This window comes from Excalfactoria chinensis, chromosome 5 (assembly GCF_039878825.1).
Source record: "Excalfactoria chinensis isolate bCotChi1 chromosome 5, bCotChi1.hap2, whole genome shotgun sequence".
Classification (NCBI taxonomy): domain Eukaryota; kingdom Metazoa; phylum Chordata; class Aves; order Galliformes; family Phasianidae; genus Excalfactoria; species Excalfactoria chinensis.
In genome coordinates, this window is record NC_092829.1 from 54,458,228 (window position 1) to 54,476,578 (window position 18,351).

At 56.5% G+C, this 18,351-nt stretch overlaps 3 protein-coding genes across 8 annotated transcripts in view; 1 reads left to right on the forward strand and 2 right to left on the reverse strand.

Annotated features, from left to right (window-relative positions):
* The window catches only part of CEND1 (cell cycle exit and neuronal differentiation 1), an 11,593-nt gene extending 4,136 nt beyond the window's left edge, over positions 1-7,457 (reverse strand). Inside the window, exon 1 of the mRNA XM_072338134.1 lies at positions 7,324-7,457. The gene's annotated coding sequence lies outside the window, so the exon portion shown is untranslated. The remainder of the gene's footprint in view (positions 1-7,323) is intronic.
* LOC140252848 (NACHT, LRR and PYD domains-containing protein 3-like) overlaps positions 1-14,446 on the forward strand; it is a 23,914-nt gene extending 9,468 nt beyond the window's left edge. For 2 of the 3 annotated variants that reach the window (XM_072338007.1, XM_072338008.1), the window contains 7 exons: positions 10,497-10,793; positions 11,237-12,899; positions 13,111-13,200; positions 13,295-13,465; positions 13,601-13,774; positions 13,862-14,029; positions 14,106-14,446. In XM_072338007.1, coding sequence (XP_072194108.1) covers positions 10,517-10,793; positions 11,237-12,899; positions 13,111-13,200; positions 13,295-13,465; positions 13,601-13,774; positions 13,862-14,029; positions 14,106-14,340 — 2,778 coding nt within the window. In that variant the 5' untranslated portion in view covers positions 10,497-10,516 and the 3' untranslated portion in view covers positions 14,341-14,446. Of the gene's footprint in view, positions 1-7,335; positions 7,528-10,496; positions 10,794-11,236; positions 12,900-13,110; positions 13,201-13,294; positions 13,466-13,600; positions 13,775-13,861; positions 14,030-14,105 lie in introns of those variants that run through there. The other variant, XM_072338006.1, reaches the window with a different exon arrangement.
* Positions 14,447-14,612: 166 nt separating this feature from the next.
* Positions 14,613-18,348, reverse strand: LOC140252849 (scavenger receptor cysteine-rich type 1 protein M130-like). 4 transcript variants are annotated; one of them, XM_072338012.1, is made up of 9 exons: positions 17,517-18,348; positions 17,130-17,444; positions 16,754-17,056; positions 16,058-16,672; positions 15,680-15,985; positions 15,225-15,605; positions 15,028-15,147; positions 14,867-14,956; positions 14,613-14,792 (listed from the first exon to the last, which is right to left on the reverse strand). In XM_072338012.1, the coding sequence occupies exons 1-9, from the start codon at positions 17,938-17,940 to the stop codon at positions 14,617-14,619; spliced, it is 2,730 nt and encodes a 909-aa protein (XP_072194113.1). In that variant the 5' UTR covers positions 17,941-18,348; the 3' UTR covers positions 14,613-14,616. The 4 variants fall into 4 exon arrangements, with proteins under 4 accessions (XP_072194113.1, XP_072194112.1, XP_072194111.1 ...); XM_072338011.1 differs by having other exon boundaries at positions 14,867-14,959; XM_072338010.1 differs by having other exon boundaries at positions 17,130-18,348.
* Between the last annotated feature and the right edge of the window lie 3 nt (positions 18,349-18,351).

Sequence of the window (18,351 nt, forward strand, 5' to 3'; positions counted from 1 at the left end):
TCCCTAGCTGTGTATGCAATGTCCTTATTTGTGACAGGATGTACTCATGTCCTGCCAGATGTTAATTCCTTGATGCCTTCCTCCTGGGTAAGGAGAGAACATGTTGTTCCATGGGAAAGGAGATCAGCAGCTCATCCCTGACCATAACTCAGCCTCTGCCCTTTTTGTTTTGTAGAACTATCCCAACTGAAGTTTAGGAAGTGGTTACTGTGATATTACCTGATATCTCCATCCACACAGAGACTAATAAATGGATTAGGTTCTCAGTTATCAAAGCTGCTGTAAGGCAAGGCCAGAACCTCAGCTGCAGCAGCATGGTGTATGGGCTCCAGTGAATCGTTTGTGTTGGAAGGGACCTGTAAAGGTTATCTAGCCCAACTCCCTTGCAGTGAACAGGGACACCTACAGCTTCATCGGGGTGCTCAGAGCCCCATCCAGCCTGACCTTGAATGTTTCCAGGGACAAGGTATCCACCACATCTCAGTGGCAGGCTCCTGTCTCCTCGCAGTGGTTAGCTAGGTCTGTCTACAAACATCACCCATGCTGCTGGCAGAGATGAGCTGGAATCATTTTCTCCAAGAAGCTGATAAAAGAAGCATGTCTGCATACAGATAATTCAGTAAGTTCACCTAAGCCAGCCTCGCTGGGCAGCCATCTGGGCAGGGTGAGGTGGGAGGTGGAGCTCCCACAGCTACCTCAGTGTGTGTGCAGAGAACAAGGAGAGGTCTGCCATCAGCAGCACATCAGGTTGGAGCTTGGAAAATGATGAATAAACAAGAGAAAGCCATCAGATCTGAGTCACCTGTTTCATTACCTCCCAGCTGACCTCTGGCGCTGCCGAGGGCTTTCTACCTGCTAAGTGAAATATGAGCTCAATAACTGTCTGGGTTTAGAAACAGAGAAGCTCATCAAAAACCTCTCCAGATAGACACTGCTTTCAATAACAGCTCAGAGGACAGATCTCTCCTTTAACGGTGGACAAAAAGAAGGTGCCAGGGTTGCAGCAGTGCTTTACACTGTTGCCTCTTCTGGAAACCAGGCTAACAGATGCTGGGTTTTCAATTTCTGCCTATGCAGAAATGCTGGCCTGGAGGAGACCTGCTCAGAAATGGTAGATTTGGGTTCAGAGCAAAACCAGGCAACAGTTTCCTGCTTGGTGCAAGAAACTGCCCTCTCTCCTCCTCTCCATAGAACCATTTCTTGTTCTATGGACAGTATTTCCTCCAGCATCAGTGAAATGGAGTTAATTCAGGGAACTGCAACACCGAAATCATTGGAGTCCATATCACTCATGGTACACCGTGCTTATGGTCGTGATACTTGGGCATCTTGTACCACACAAACCTAATTGCAGATGCTCGCAGAGATTAAGGCTTTCCTGGTGGCCTGGGTGTTTGTAGCTGAGCACATGCACTTGGCCAGGAGTGGTGTTTTCCCTTCCTTGCTCAGTATGCAATATCTCTCTAAATGACACCTGCCTCATCTTTTCCTTCCTATTGCCTCCAAAGAACATCCAAGCCCAGAGGCATTTAAAGGTGTGTAGATGTGATGCTTAAGGACATGGTTTCACGGTAGGCTTTGCACTGCTGGGATAACGGTTGAACTTGATAACCTTGGAGGTCTTCTCCAACCTGAATGATACTGTGATTTCTTAGTAGAAATGCCAAATGCATCCAGAGGCATGTTCCTGTGTCCTACAGCTCCAGTCATTTGCAAGGCTCTACTCTTCTGGTTTGAGGGAGCATTAATTCTCACTTTACATCTGGTGCAGTGATGACACAGGCCACAAAGAGAAAGTGAGGCTCACAACAGGAGCAGGGTTTGAGGTTCAGGCAGGGAGAGTCAGATTCATCATATCATAAATATTCAATTACCTACATAGAGACTTCAATGGCAATTAGCTGGGCTGCTCACGCTCCCTAGCACTGTGCAATTATACTGTATTCTGCTATCTCTAAATATTTGCTGTTTTCCCCTTATGCAGATTCCAAAGGTTTCAAAAGATTTGGAAACCAAGCTAAACCAAAATTCACTATCAGCTGTTTGTAAGTGTGCATGTGAAAGGCTTTCTGCCACTAGTTTCCCACTGCTGGGAAGCTTTGCCTGCACTCCTTGCTGGACTGTGTGAATGTGCAGAACACAGGCTTTGCACTTATTTCTTCCTGTCAAGTCAGGCAGGAAGAGCATTACATGCATTCTGCAGAACTGATCCCAAAGCTGTCGATATCCATCAGACTCCCTAATTTTTTCTCTCCTCTTTCTAGCCCTGTGCTTTCAAAGGCATAGGAGCTGCTCATTTCTAAGCACCTCTGCAGCCCTCATCAGGCTCATTTTTGAAGGGTTTTTCTTCTCCTTCCCATAAAGTTCCCATTTCATCCCATAAGGTTTTCCTTCTCATTGCCCATCTCTCCACCTTTACTTTCTTCTCCAAGGCTCATCACATCTATTTATTCCTCTTCAGCTCCTGTCTCCAAGTCTACCCATTCCTCCCCCTTCCAGCTCCCATCTGCCTCCCATACAGACAGCAGCACTGTAGAACGAGGTTTTGTGAGAAACAGACTTCATTCCCTCTGTCTCCCTGCTTCTATGCTTTTATTTAACAGTCTTTGCCCCTTGCAGGGAGTTTTCCACTTTCCACCAGCTCCTCCCCAGGCTGGGGAGGGGAAGCAGAGATCGTGACACCAATTAAGCAATTAAGGAGAAAAAAGGAAAATGAAAGTGCTCTGAATTCCTGCTCAACAAAGTCCTTGGCTGGTTCTGCTTGCTGCAGCTCAAGGTCAGTGCAGTCAGACCCGTTACAGCAAGCCCTAACCAAAGCAACAGGGAAGGAGCAGCTTTCCCTGGCTCCTTGTAGGGCACCTTTTCTGCTTCAGCCCCCCCTCCCTGCCCACCACATTAGCAAGCGCATCTATTCATCTGTCTGCTGTCTGTGCAGATGAAAGCTGCATCAATTCTGCACCAATTGGAGCAGATGAGTCACTGCTGGCTTTGCTGTAAGGTATCACTCTTAGAAGGTCCTATTCCCTGCCTCATTTCCATGCCCTACTGAAGAAGAGCTGAGTGCAGGGTGCAGCATGAAGCTGCACCCCACAGCTGTAGGGGGTCCTCAAACATCACACTGACAGACTTGTTTCCATATCAGCAAGAAACAGTTCAGCTTACGCAGTGGGGTTATGCCTCAGAATTCATGCTTGCAGCCAAAAAGGTCCATCCACAACCCCCAGGTGTCCTCCAGCTGAAAACATGGAATCATAGAATAGATAGAAAGGACCCACAAGGATTGTTGAGTCCAGTCTCAGGGACAACTACTGGCTTCTATCAAGGCCATGCCAAAAGAGCCTGAGTTGGCAGAAAAGACCTTAACAATCCTCAGATCTCCTTCCTTAGCCTCCCCTTCAGATCTTTGTCTTTCTCACCTGCCTGGCAAAGCAATTGCCCAAAAGTTCGCTCTTTCAGAATAAATAAGAGGGTGATAAATACCAGCATTCCAAAGTCCTGTTCTCCTGTGAGTTAGCTGTCTTGGCTTTTGGGCGAGGAATTAAACGGGTCCTTTGGAGTAGGCAAGCATGAACGCTTCTCCCTGCCCATCCTCACTATCCAACAACACAGGGAACAATGTTCAGTGTACAAGACAGATGCAGAACACCAGTTGGGTTCAAGAGCTTCCCGGGTCCCTCTGCCGGGTTGGGTAGGTCTCAGCTGCCCAACCTGTATTGGATCATTTACGACCAAACCGACTCTCTAAGGAACAGAAAGCGGCTCTTTTCTCAAAGAAGGCTTCCCTTTACTGCGTGAAATTTGCACCTGCTGACACCAGCTCACAGGACTCAATTGCCATCACGGATTCATCCGTTGGCACCAGCTGGTAGATCACGAGCAGGTAATTTTAGCCTGAAGTCTGCAGATTTTGTTCCATTATGGCAGACTGCACGTAAACAAGGAAACGAGAATTTAGCCACTTCAAAAAGGCACCTGAAAACTGACAACTGTATGACTTCCCCAAAAGGAGGAAATGGCACCAAAGGCAGCATGGTTCTGAGCATCAAAAATAGGGCAGCTGAGGGAGCAGGCTGTTAGAAACGGGGTGCTACTGGGGTATCGGTGCTGCTACTGGCTTCCTACCTGACCTCTGCATGTCACAAGCTTGTGGAAATGGGATTTATGTCATAGTGGAGGCTGAGCTGACTGATGCTAGATCTTCAAATGGAAGAAAGCACCGTGATGTTGATTATTGCCATCACCAAGAGGTCTTGGCTTAGGTGGCCAGATGGAGCCGCGAGAACGAGAGGTGATGGCTTCAGGTCGTGCCAGGGGATGGTTGGGTTGTGAAGCCCATTCTTATCACTGTTTCTTCTCCCAGGAATAACCCACAGGCAAATGCCCCCACGCACCAAGGTGGCTTGGAAATGCATTAAGCAGGGAGCTCATTTGGTTTCCCAGTGCTCCAACTCTGCAGTCCTAATAGGGCAAACAGCCCTTCTGCCCCTTTCTGTGCTGCTGAGGCAACAGGCACATGAAAGGCAGCAAGATGCCATGCCAGCAGCCAGGCAGTGTGACGGCAGCGTACTGTGACTAAGCCATTTCCCATCTCCAGGAGGTGCTGTGGTGGTGGATGAGGTAATGCGGTACATCTCAGTATTGCCATAAATCTCAGAGCAGCTTTACGTAAGGAGTTTGTGTCATGTAGCTGGGAGCTTTTCAGCCACCTCCACTCTACTTTGGATTGACGCAACGCCCGGCAAATGAGATAAAACAGCATGAATGCATTCAGAGTGGGAATCGCTTTCTGTAGAAGCTCTTTAGCAGGCTCAGTGCGCCAGGGCTGGGCTGTGCAGCCCTCCTAAAGCACAGCCTGGAGGCAGCAGCACTGAGCTGCAGCACATGCTGCTGACCCACTTCCCTAGGATGAAATATTGATGGATCCTTTTCCCAACGTGCTCTTCTCTGCTTCTTGCATCCCAGATTAAATGCTTCCCGCCCAACGAGCCCTTTGAATTTGGAGCATCAAGGAGCTGAGAGGCTTTTAGCAGGCAGCAGCAGCCCCAGATCACTGCTGGCAGAGTGTCTGCATCAGCCCTGCGGCTGCATCAAGACCTGGAATCTCAGCCATCACATCCGTGGTCCATTGAACGTCACGGGGTCTGTGTAAACTAATGTCACATTTCTGCTTTGTTACCTTCTCTTACCCTATCTGAAAATAACTCCAAGAGCCCTGAGAAGAACTATAAACCTGCTCGCTGCCTGGTGCGGACAAACCCTTCTTCACATGCCTTGCAGCTGCCCTGGAACCCAGCAAGAACAAGGAAAGCAGCACCAAAACAGCCCCAGGACACAGAATTTTGCCTCCATGGTGGCGCTGCATGAGGCCATGAGACTGCATGAGAAGTCACTCTGTATCTCCATTAATAGAACAAGGCTGTAGCCCTTACCATGCAAAATTGCAAGGCATTAGATCCCGAGCCTTTCCCTGCAACAGCTTTGCTCAGCCATCCACCCCGAGGGCTGCCTGCTCCAGGATGGAGGCCACTACCTCCCCCAAAAGCCTCAGGGTCTGCCCAAGGAACGGAAGAGCAATTCCCTGTTCCATCCATCCAAACACCGAGCTGGGACCTCAGCAGTAACCCAAATGCAGAAGTGCTTTTGGTTCCTCCAAGCTTTGCAGTTCTATTTCCTCTATGCTGTGCCAAGAGGGGAGATGGGGAGAGGGTTCACCCTCCTAATGCTGCTTTTAGAGCCCCATCTTGGCAGTCATTGGTCCCATTTCTCTCTGAAGTGCAAAATAGACGAGCAAAAAAAAATAAATAAAAAGGAAAGAAAAAAAAAGAAGAAAAAGAAAAAAAAGGAAAAGAAAAAGAAAAAAGAGAGAGGAAAAAAAGGCCATCTCTGACAGTACAGTAGCCCCAGGGACTGCAGCAAGCAGGAGTTGGATTTGGCAGCCTCTCTTCATCTTATGGGCATCCTGATAGACCCGTCCGATGGAAGCCTCTGGTGGCATCACCCCCCCAGCCTGCATCTCAGCTGTGGTCACAAAGACTGCAGGTTCCATTCTGCAACATCTGAAAACTGTTGCTTTGCAGCTGAAATGTGAGGAGCCCCTGCAGGTGGATGGGGAATAATTCAGCAGTGACCTTCTGGGGATCCGGGATGTCTCTCAATGCAGGAAGGCTGCTCTATTATCTATTATCTATCCTTCCTCCCTGCATCCCACCGCGGGTGGAACTGCTGCACCAGGCCGTGCCTGCAATTGTGGCCACCCGCCAGCCAAGGGATGAATATGTGCATTAGGGGGAATTCTAGATTGTTCCTCCTGCTGCAATTGCATGGGTGAGGGGCTGGAAAGATGGGAACTGCTGAAGGTCGTGGCTGTGAAGGTCAGAGTGTGGAGGTTGGTCCCCGTTTGGAGCAGGGAGCTCCGTCCAGCTGCCTCCTCCCATTCCTGACAGCATCCTGCCCAAGCCCCACCCAGGAGAAGAGGCTGCCATCACCTTCCTATGGCCCCGGCACCAAAGTTCTCCTGGGCTGGCTGACCTCGGATATGGTATAAAACACCTCTCCCCCCTCCTCAGTGGTCACCAAGACCTCACGCAGGGACCAAGCAAACAGGTCTCTGCACACATAGACGCAAAAAGAGCTACACACAGAGGCTCACAAAATGCTCCAGAGACCCCTCATGCATTTCATTCCCATCCGGTGTCCCCCTCCCACTTGGTACACTAGCTGAACATAGGCACTCATTTCTCTCAGCTCTCCACGAGGGGCTTGGTTTTGTTTTTGTCCGTTTCTCTTTGTAAGCAACTTTTCAGCACAAAGCAGGGCACAGTATCAAGTGCTATCCGTTTGGTATCAGAGATATGGCCCACCCCAGCAGAACAACCCCCAGCTCCTAACATGGAGAAAGGAAACATTCAACAGCTGGGGCTATCAATTACCAGCACTGTTTGCTCTGCGTAGCCTCCTGCCTGTGGACTGATAGCAATTAGACATTTAACATGGCACAGTGCAGGAACACAGCTGGGAACCTGGCAAGAGCCTTCCAGGACTGCAGCCTCCATCCCAGCTCCATCCCAGCTCCCTGCCTCCATTCCAGGTCTGTAGCCTCCATCCCAGCTCCCTGCCTTCATCCCCTCTCCCAGCCTCCATCCCAGCTCCCATCTCTATTCCAGGGCTGCCTGACCTTGAAGGACACGTGCAGAGATGCTTGCTATTTTGAGTTAAGACATATTGTTATTTATTAACGGGGAATTAAAATCTCCCTCCCCTCTCTCCAACCTACCCGCCCCCATCCCAGTTATTGGTATGCGTGGGGAAAAGCAGCAGCCTTACCTCTGTCCTCCAGAGCTGGTTCTTGCGCAGAGAGGAGGGATGGAGGCAGAGGAAGGAGGGAGGGTGGGGGAGTGGAAAAAACTTGGGAGTTTCCCACAATGCGCCTCTGCAGACCGCAGGAAGATGGAGAGCAGGGGAGGAGGGCAGAGAGTGCTCCAATCCGGAGGGGAGGGCTGGGACCGCGTAGGGGAACTGGATGCCAAGGTGGGGGATGGTGGGGGAGGGAGGGGGGGGATAGTCTGACACCTCAGTCTCGGGGCTGGGTGATTTGGGGCTGTCCACACAGCGCTGAGCATGCAGCAATTACAGCCACCAGCTTGGAGCAGGGGGGAGAGAATGGGAGGGGGGCAGCCTGGCAATCTGAGATGCTTCTGCGCGTAGAGAAAAGGGAAAAGAAAACAAGAACAACAGAAAAAAAAAGGGATTTGTGGGCTCACGGCGCTCAGGATTTCTGAGGATGTTGTTAGAAACGCTGCCACGCGAGAGATGCTCTGCACAGCACAGGGGAGGAAGCTTGAATGCTGCATAGAGGGGACGTTGTGGCATCTCTGTTCTCCCTGAATCCTCCCAGGTTAAAACCACCTCTGGGGCCAAACCTCCCATTTCCCCATGGCCAGGTTCTGGGACTACTTGTGGGTCTTTTAGCCGGGTTTGATCAGCAAATAAGGGCTATGATGCTTGTCCGTGTTTAAAGCAAACCACAGAAAACCCATAGCAGGAGAGCTCAGGAGGGAGCCAAGTGCCAGCACAGCACGCAGTGCTTCAGCTCAAGATGCAGCAAGGTGAAAGCAGCTCCTTCAAGGTCAAAGGGAGACCTTGTCTCTTGTATGGACCTTGGACATTTGCATCGGTTTCGTGCAATAACTACAATGAATAACGTCATAGCAGGCTATAGCAGTCATCATATTTACTTATAACCATTTTACCCCTTCAGTATGTTACGGTTATCGTAATTCTGCATCTCTGATGCTGCTCCACCTGCTCCTCTGCAACTTGTTGTCCACCGAGACTGATCCTGTACATGAACAGACCTGTCAGCATCACCAGGTTGTTATCATTTTAGTATATTTTTCCAGTGCTGAGTCCCCAGCCCGGGTGGATGCAGCTTTTCAATGTCAGAATCCTCTGGGCTCCCTCAAGAGCTGTCACAGCTTATAAGAAATCCCATTTCCATCTCCTGTTACGTGTTTTCTATCCTCCCTTCTCCAACCACACCTCCCCTATTTTATTCCTGTATTGGAAAAATCACTGCCCACAGAGATGGAAAGGATTCTGCCTAGATATTTCTTCTCCTAATAATGTTTGTAGTACCCTATACACCTAGTGAGAGGGTTCTTTTATTATAGTAGTTTTCACATTATTTATTCTGCTTGTCCTTGGTCATGTCTAGCTCTCTCATCAAGCTTGCCTTTGGTTTACTATTAGAACGCTGCATCCATGCCCAATGATTACAACTGGTTTCTGTCTCAACAGCGTGATGTGCACCCTGTTCAGCCAGAGCAGGAGTGAGAAGATCTGGCTGTTGTAAGGTCTGCATGGTAATTCTTCTGTCTATTAATATGAATGCCCACTGCTACTCACTGGGCACACCCCTGGGCAGCCTGATCTAGTGGTTGGTAACTTTGTCCACAGCAGGGCTTGGAAATGAGTGATTTCTAAGGACCCTTCCAACCCAACCATTCCATGGTTCTGTGATCTCTAAGGACCCTTCCAACCCAACCATTCCATGGTTCTGTGATCTTTAAGGTCCCTTCCAACCCAACCATTCCATGGTTCCATGATCTTTAAGGACCCTTCCAACCCAACCATTCCATGGTTCTGTGATCTTTAAGGACCCTTCCAACCCAACCATTCCGTGGTTCTGTGATCTCTAAGGTCCCTTCCAACCCAACCATTCCGTGGTTCTGTGATCTTTAAGGACCCTTCCAACCCAACCATTCTGTGGTTCTATGATAAGATTCTGCTGCTCTGGTTGCTAGCATAGCATCCATTAAGATGACTATTTTTCATTATTCTCAGGAGATAATAATTTGAACAAGTTGCTGAAGTGAGCCCGTGTCCTACAGGTGCATTAGGAATGGCCCTGGTTGCCAGTGAAGAGTTTTATCTCTTCTCTTCAAATAAAAACCAACTCTGAAAAATGATTCTTCAGTAATCAGGGTGGCAAAGAAATGGTTGGAGCTATAATTGAAAACCACTTGTTGCCTGCTGGTAGCTTAGCAATAATCACTGCCTTGCTAAAATAGGAGCCGTTCTCATGGTGAACACATTGAATTGGCAATACTCCATTGTCATTTGATTTCCCCTCAGCCTTGCTAATGGCACACAGCGACAGATTAGACGGGTTTAGAATTTCTCAAGAAATGTTGTTTAAAACAATCCTCAAAGATTCGGTTTTGGCTCCTTCAGGATGTGACTGGAAGGTACCTGACTGCAGCCTGGGCACTGGATCTTCCTCAGGGCCAATCTTTGCTCCATCCCTTTAGTGGCTGTCAGAGTACTGTGAATCTCTTACTGCTTGTATCTGTCCTCGGGCACATTACAATGGCCTTGTAATGTTTTCTGTATTACTTGTACTTCTGGTGCTCTACCCCTATAGTCACCATTTCCATCCATCCTCTCTCTGCTGTTATCCACCTCCCTCCTTTCTAAAATCCACACGTCCCATGTTAAACGTCACCCTTTTCTCCTGAACCTAGCTCATAATTACTACCAACCCTATGTGATCTCTGCCAGGGGGAGATGTTAACGTTCCCCATGTTATGGGCAGAACCTTTTGGTGCTTCATTGCCAGAGTCACCTGTGCCTCACCAACGGCGGGTGGATGGGACCTGATGTTATATCCCACCGGCAAGATTTATAACGATGCATTGGCTCATAAAGTCTTCTCCCAATCCCTAGCTTTGAGTGACACCCCGTCCTTCTTCCCTCAAGGATTTGCTGCCCTTCTGTGTCGGTGTTCTTCCTCCTCAATCTCTGAGCCAGCAGCAAACCCCCATCTGAGCAGGATCTCAATCTCTATCCCTGTGAAGTTCACACCAATACCTGCCCTTTCTGAATGGGTGTGAGACCAAGCCTCAAATACCACTCTGGCTGCTTTTGGTGCTTACGTGTTCTCAGGGATGTCTCATAACACTGAAAGAGTACTGATTTCTAATGCTTGCTTTTTTCAGGTGATTTTCCATATCCCACGATGGAAGGAAAAGAAAGCACCACCCTCTTAGAAGCACTGGAGAGTCTCACACTCGAAGACTTCCAAGCGTTCAAGAAGAAGCTGCCACAGGATGATATCAAAGGAGGCCAGAACATCCGCAGGGATGAGCTGGAGAAGGTCACCCATCCTTCCACACTCATCAGTTATATGGGCAACAGCTATGGGGAAGGCGCTGCTATGGACATTGCCATCAGACTGTTTGAGGAGATCAACCAGAGGGACCTTGCTGAAAAAATCCTTGATGAGAAGGTGAAAGGTAAGTTTTGATTTCGTCTTTTGAGTGCTTGGGACAGAGAGAGGCCAGTAAAAGAGCAGGTTTCAGCTTCATTCATGGTGAGGCTGGAACGGTGAGGGTGTCCCCCTGATCCTATCAGGGTTCCTCTTTCCCTTGCCCCATAATGCAGTGAGGCCTGTGGGGACAAGGCCAGGATGCCTGGAAGGGGCAGCAGTGTGCCTATACAGGCATTACTGCAGCCACAAGGTCCAAGCTGGCAGACGTTTGCTGAGCTGAAGGACACAAGGGACACCTTGGGGACACTCCTGGGAGGGCCCAGAAGAAGAAAAAAGGGCTCAATGAATGGCACGTTGGAAGTGCATAACTGCATGTTATACTGAGGCTCTGAAACAGATGCCCTGTGCTGTCGCTGTGTCAGGAACATGGCTGTGCTTTGGAACTGACTGTGCTTCTGTCTGGTGCAGAATACAAGCAGAAATACAGAGAGCACGTGGCCAGAGAGTTCCTGCGGTACGAAGAGCTGAACTCCTGCCTAGGGGAGAACCTGTCTGTGAGCGACCGCTACACCAACCTGACCATAGCCAGGGGGTCTTGGAATCAGCATGGAGATGAGCCTGGAGATGTCAGCTCTGACTCTGTCACCACACAAACACTCTTTGAACCCAGCAAAGACAGCCAGGTGCCGCGGGTCACGGTGCTGGTGGGTGCCACTGGCATGGGGAAGACGATGACGATCAGGAAGGTGATGATGGAGTGGCTGGAAGGGACTCTCTGCACGCAGTTTGACTTTATCTTCTGCATAGACTGCAAGGAGCTTTCCTTTTCCAAAGCTGTGAGCGTGGTGGACCTGATTTCAAAATGCTGCCCTCAACAGCGAACGCCGGCTGGAAGGATTTTGAGTGACCCGGAGAAGATCCTGTTCATCTTTGATAGCTTTGAGGCCCTGGGATTGCCCTTGGCTCGGCCCAAGGACCAGCTGAGCACTGACCCCACAGAAGCCAAACCACTGGAAACCACCCTGCTGAGCTTGCTCAAGAGAACCATCCTCCCCGAGTCCTCTGTGTTCATTGCCATGAGACCCACAGCTCTCCAGAGCCTGGGGCAATGCCTGGAGGGGGAACGTTATGTGGAAATTCAGGGGTTTTCACCGGCTGCAAGGGAGGAGTATTTCCACAGGTATTTTGGGAATGACAGTAAAGCAGATTTGGCCTTCAGGTTTACCAGGGGAAACGCCGTCCTCTACAGCTTGTGTGTCATCCCTGCCATGAGCTGGACTGTCTGCACCATCCTTGAGCAAGAGCTGTACAAGAAGAATCAGCTTCTTGCGTGCTCTAAGACCACCACACAGATGATCGTGTTCTACCTCTCCTGGTTAATGAAGCACAGGGACAGCAATGCCTGGCAGAACCTGCAGCAGTTCCTGCACAAGCTTTGCATCTTGGCTGCTGACGGCATCTGGAAGCACAAGGTCCTCTTTGAGGAGAAGGAAATTGAGGACCGAGGCTTGAATCAGCCAGAGCTTCTCTCCCTCTTCCTCAATGAGAAAGGTTTGGAGAAAGGCACGGACCATGGGAACGTCTACAGCTTCAGCCACCTGCACCTCCAGGAGTTCTTTGCAGCCATGTTTTATGTCCTGGAGGATCGGGAGGAGATGGTCGATGACTCACGGATCCTTGCAAAGGATGTGAATGCGTTGTTAGAAACCTACCACACATCTCGGATGGATTTGAACGTGACAGTGCAGCTCCTGTTTGGTCTGGTGAGCCCCACGTCAGTAGAGTATGCAGATAAAGGGATTGGGTGCAGAATTTCATCGCGACCTCGGGGAGATCTGCTGAGGTGGCTTCAGACAAGGCACAGAGACCTTTGCCATCGCCACGAAGCGATGATGGTTGAGGATTTGGATACTTTCCACTTTTTATTCGAGATAAATGAGAAAAGCTTTGTGCAGAGCGTGCTGGGCTGTTTCACAGGGATGGCCTTGCAGGGTGCCAAGCTGACGCTGTATGACCAGGTGGCTCTTTGCTTCTGCATCAAGCAGTGGGTTGGGCTGCTCAGTGTCACCCTCCGGAGCTGCTCCTTCCACCAGCAGCATCGCAGGCAGGAGCCGGCCAAGGGCTTGGCCTGGTAAGTACTGACTCCATGCTCTGTATCCACAGAGGATTCCCCTTTTCCCTTGCAAAGCAAAGTTCTGGAACGTTCTAGAATTGCAAATGCCTCTTTCCATCCAAACACCACCTCCCGGTTTAGTCCCTCAGTGGAAGATTTTACCTATTCTTGGTGAGAACTGTGGGACAACTGTGGGACAACGTGGTCACTCTCATCCCCTCCTTCCTAGGCAGAGCTGGCAGCAGGAGGAGCTGCACTCACCTCTGCGCCCGCTGTGCCAGGCACTGGGGTACCCAGGCAGCTCACTGCAGAGCCTCAGGTACGGCCCTGCCCTGGAGCACCTCCAGAGGGTGGGTGGCTGCAGTCCCCACGTGCCGCAGGGCAGTGGGGTGAGGAGTGCCTCAATCCTGCAGGCTGCGGTGGTGCGGGCTGACAGAAGGTGACGCTGAGGCACTGGGGACACTGCTGGCCACACTCCCCAGCCTGGTCCACTTGGAGCTGGGTGACGGAGCGCTGGCTGATGATGGTGTGAGGATGCTCTGCACCGGGCTGCGCCAACCTGGCTGCCACCTGCGTGTCCTGAGGTAAGCAGTGCCAGGACGGCCGCCTTCCCTGCGAGTCCTCCTTTTGTGTCCCCAAAGCATCCTCCAGGGCAGCCGTGTCCCTCTGCCCCTGGGAGGCAAAGGGGGAAGCAGCACTGCTGAGGCTCTCTCCCACAGGCTGCGGTACACCCACCTCACCAGTGCCTGCTGCCAGGACCTCGCCGTGGCACTGGGCACCAGCACGTGCCTGGAGGAGCTGGACCTGTCCTTCAGTGCCGGGCTGCGGGATGATGGTGTGAAGCTGCTGTGTGAGGGGCTGCAGCACAGCGGCTGCCAGCTGCAGACACTGCGGTAAGGGCCACGCAGCACCCGCACACCTAAGAGGCTTCAATGCCACCACTGTGTTCCCAGTGCTGCCGTCTCCCCTTTGTTCTGCAGGCTGGGGAGCTGCAGCCTGACCGGCGCCTGCTGCCAGGCCCTGGTGGCGTGGCTTGGGCACAACCACAGCCTGAAGTGCCTGGACCTGAGTGACACCGAGCTGGGAGCCGGGGCCGCGCTGCTGCTGCGGCAACTCCACCATCACAGCTCCACGCTGCAGACGCTGGGGTGAGCGTGGCCACGTGGACCCGGGGAGCAGGTGGGTCTAGCTGGTGCTAAGGCTGTTTCTCTGCATTCCCTTAAGGCTGAGTACATCCACGCTGAGCAAGGATGCCCTGCAGGAGCTGGCTGCTCTGCGGGAAATGAAGCCCAGCTTGAAGATCGCAGACCTACTGGAACATGAAGCCCCAGAGACGGGGGCCATGGAACGGCTCACCTTCCAGCGCAGCGTCAGGGCAGGCAGGGGGGCAGCTGTTCGGGGGCGAAAGGGGCTCCCCCCCTCTCTGGCAGCCCCTCCCCACAGCAGGAGCCTGTGCTAGCTGAGCCGTGCCCTGCTCTTCCTGCTGCTAACATTCCCCCCTGGTGCCAAAAGGCGGCCGGCGAGTTTCCAAGCAGTTTAAGGGTTGAATAAAGAAGGGGCGTTCACACCGAAAGCCTATTTTACTGCTTAACAAACACGCACCCTAACGAGATGCGTGGGGGCAGCAGGAGGAGCAGCCGTGGAGCCATTCCTCTGCGCTTCTGCGGGGCCGGGTGACACCCCACGCCGGGGCCACCGCTCCGAGAGGGCAGAGCCGCGTCCCCGGCCAACATCCTCACGGCGGCGTCCCTGGGGAGCCGACATCATCGTATCCCGTTTCCCCGGGGCTCTCCTCGGGCACAGCGGCGGCATCATCATAATCCGCACGCAGCATCCCCGCGGCGCCGCCCCCCTCCGCCTCGTCCCCGGTGCGATGCGACAGCGGCAGCCCCGAGCCCTGCAGCAGAGAGCCTGGGGGGAGGACGGGCGCTGGGGGCACGGAGGGGATGGAGCGGCCCCGGCTCAGGGGATGAACCCGCTCCCACCTGCACAGCTGAGCCCCTCCCGGCACTCGAGCACCTGGCTGTAGTCCAGCTCCTCGTACACGGCCTCGGAACCGGCGTCTCGGCCGGGGCCTGCTAACGGTACACGCGTCACCGGGTCTCCGAGCGTCCCCAACGGGGAGAGGCCCCAGAGCGACGCCCACCTGCACGCCGAGCCCGAGCGCGGTGCGCCTGCACGGCCAGGGCGGCCAGGGCCAGGCTCAGCATCGCCCCCAGCAGCGCGCACAGCACGGTGGGCAGCGGCACGTCTCCCGGCGGGACGGCTGTGGGGACAGCGGGGGCGGCGTGAGGCCTCTCGGGGACCACCCGGCAGCGGGGACGCGGGGCGCGGCGGAGCCACCTGCGCGGACGTCCCCGTCCCGACGGCCGCTCCCCGGGGCCGGGCTGCCGGCCGCGTCGCTTCCGTCCTCGTCGCAGGCCACGTGCGTGACGCCGGCGGGCCCGCAGGACCGCGGGCTCCAGGGCGTGGAGGAGCAGCGCCAGATCGAGCGGCTCCCGTCCTCGCAGCGCAGCCGTCCCAGCCAGGCGGGGCCCGAGCTCCGATCCGGGACGGCGTGCAGCGTCCCCGCGGCTCCGCAGCCCAGATGGCGGCACACGGCGGCCGCCGCGGCGGAGCCGTCCTCGACGGTGCCGTCGGCGCAGACGCGGCCCCACGCGCCGTCGTGCAGCAGCTCCAGGATCCCGCCGCAGCCGCCGCCCTCCAAGCGCAGGGACCGCAGCGCTGCGGCGGGTCGGGCCGCTCACTGCTCCGCGTCGCCGGCCGCATCGCGACGGCGGCGCTCGCCCCGCGCTCACCTGCGCACACCGCTCCCGCTCCGCCGCCGCCGCCGCAGCCGCCGCCCCGCGCCGGGCAGTCCCAGAGCGCCGCCTCCGTCCCCGCGCAGCCCCCGTTGCCCGCCCACGGCGTCCCGGTACCGGAGCCGAAGCGCTCGGGGCCGGGCGCCTCCAAGGCCGTTCCGCAGCGCAGCTGGCGGCAGACGACGGCGGCGTCCCGCAGGCTCCAGGCGTCCCGGCACACGGAGCTCCAGGCGCCGTCGACGTACGCCTCCACCCTGCCGGCGCACCGCCCGGGGCCGCCCGCCAGCCTCAGCCGCCGGCTGCCTGCACGGGAGGGCCGGGCTGGGGCCGGGAACGGAGGCGCGACGCCCCGCGGGCCCTTCCCGGGACGCCCACCTGAGCAGATCACGGCCAGCGCCGAGGGGCCGCGGCTCAGCCCCGCAGCGTAGCACCGCTCCAGGAGCTCCTCGCCGCCCTCGCACCGCACCTCCGAGAGACCGGAGCCGCCTCCCGGCGCGGCGTACGCCTTTTCGAGCGCCCCGCAGCCCAGCTGCCGGCACGCCACGGCCGCGGTGCCGTCGTCGCCGTCGCGGGATGCGGCGGACACGCCGGTCCAGACGTCGGGGCTCGAGTTCAGCTCCAGGCGCCCGTCGCACCGGCTCTCCCCGCCCCGCAGCCGCAGGGTTTCCGCGGCTCCCGAGCAGATGACGGCGGCCGCCCGGCCGGGGACGCAGTCGGGCTCCCCGAGCACCGCGGCCGGGCACTCGCCGGGATGCCGCTCGTTCCCCGCGCAGCCGAGGCGGTCGCGCCGCAGCGGCCCCTTCCCCGCCCCGAAACGGCCCCCCGGCTGAACGGAGGCGGCCGGGCCGCAGCCCAGGTGTCGGCAGAGGACGTGAGCGTCGGGCAGCTCCCAGGACGCGGCGCACAGCGCTCCCCACGTTCCCCGCTGTTCCGCCTCCACCCGCCCGGCGCAGGGCGAGCCGCCGTCCGCCAGTCGGAACCCGGTGTAGGCTGCGAGGAGGAGAGAACAGAGGGAGGGCGGCGGGATGCGGGCACGGGCTGCGGACCGCCGGCCCCCGGCCCCGCGCTTACGGGAGCAGACGACGGCGGCGGCGTCGGTGCAGCGCTGCTCGGGGGCCGGTCGCGCCGCGCAGGCGGCCAGAAGGGGCTCGGAGCCGCCGCACTCGAAGGCGCCGTCCCAGAGCGGCCCCGACGCCGCCCCGAAGCGGCCGGGCTCGGGCAGGGCCAGCACCGCGCCGCAGCCCAACTCCCTGCAGAGCACCCGGGCGCTCTCCGCGTTCACTCGGCCGTGACAGACGCCCAGCCAGGCCCGGCCCCGCCGCACCTCCAGCCGGCCCTGGCAGGCGCCGTCCCCTCCGACCAGCCGGGAGAACCCTGCGGGAGCCGCCGGTGGGTTCGGAGCTGGGCGCTGGGCTCCCCTCGGGGTCGCCCGGCCGCGCCCTCAAACCTTGGCACACGACGGCGGTGTCGTGGTCGTGGTGGCCGTCGTAGGGCCCCCAGCCCCGGATGTCGCAGTCCCAAAGCACGCTCTCGTTCCCTCTGCAGTTAACTACGGCCACGCTGATGGGACCTTCCGCCGGGCCGAATTTGGAGCCGTGATAGGCGCCGGCTGCCGAGCCGCAGCCCAGCTGCTGACACACCACCTCGGCGTCCTCCATGGTCCAGGCGCCGTCCGCCACCGCGCCCCAGCGGCCCCGCAGCTTCACCTCCACTCTCCCCTCGCAGGGTCCCCTGCCGGCCGCCAGCCGCAGCTCCAGCGCCTCTGCACCGCGTAAAGCATCAGCCGCGGCCGCGCATCCCCCCCCCCCGCCCCATATCCTCGGCGGGGCCTCACCCGAGCAGGTCACCCCCACGTCCCACTCGTGGCCGCAGAAATGCCGTCCCCAGCCGAAGCTGTAGCAGTCCTGCAGGGCCAACTCCGTTCCCCGGCAGTTGAAGGGATGCAGCCAGATGCGTCCCTCGCCCTGCCCGAACGGGGCGTACGGGGATGCCCTCACGGCGGCCCCGCAGCCCAGCTGCCTGCACACCACGCCGGCCCCGCGGGCGTCCCAGTCGAAGTCGTAAGTGCAGACGGAGCCCCACTCGCCCTCGTGCTTCACTTCCACCCTCCCGGCGCAGCGATGGCCGCCCCCGACCAGCCGCAGCTGGACGGACGCGTTGCCCATCGCCGGGGCGGGCCGCGTTACGGCCGCAGGTCCGGCACTCGGCCCGCACAGCCGCACGCAGAGCAGCAGCCCCAGCACCCAGCCGGGCTCCATCCCGCCCCGCAGCCCCAGCGAGCGGCCCGGGGCCGGGAGGGGAGATATAGGCAGCCCCCGCTGCCAGGAGCCAATGGGTGCAGCGGAGGCCCCGCACGGCCGTTATCAGCGGGGTTATCTGCCTCCTGTTGGGGCCCGGCCGCCAATAACCTGCGCTGTGCCCAAATATGAGGCTGAGCTTCGCTCCTGCCCTCACACAGCACCACCGTGGGGGGGGCTCAGCGCCCGCGGTCCCCAAGGGGGAGGCATCGGGGAGCCCAGCGCCGGGGCTGCGCTCTGGGGAGAGAAGCGTCCCCAGCCGGGGCCTCGCTCTGCACACACAGGCCCGTTCGAGGTCCCCGTGCCCGGGGCACGCAGCGCAGCGCAGGGCCGTCCCCCTGCAGTGCAGGGATGGGGCGGTTCTTCCCCCGG

What these genes read in the sequence shown, in the direction of transcription:
- LOC140252849 (XM_072338009.1), bottom strand. Translation starts at nt 17,940, where the DNA reads ATGGAGCCCGGCTGGGTGCTGGGGCTGCTGCTCTGCGTGCGGCTGTGC. An exon ending in GCTGGCCGTGATCTGCTCAG is followed by an intron (nt 15,986 to 16,057) that starts GTGGGCGTCCCG and finishes CCTCCCGTGCAG; the next exon opens with GCAGCCGGCGGCTGAGGCTG. An exon ending in CGCTCGGGCTCGGCGTGCAG is followed by an intron (nt 14,960 to 15,027) that starts GTGGGCGTCGCT and finishes GTGTACCGTTAG; the next exon opens with CAGGCCCCGGCCGAGACGCC.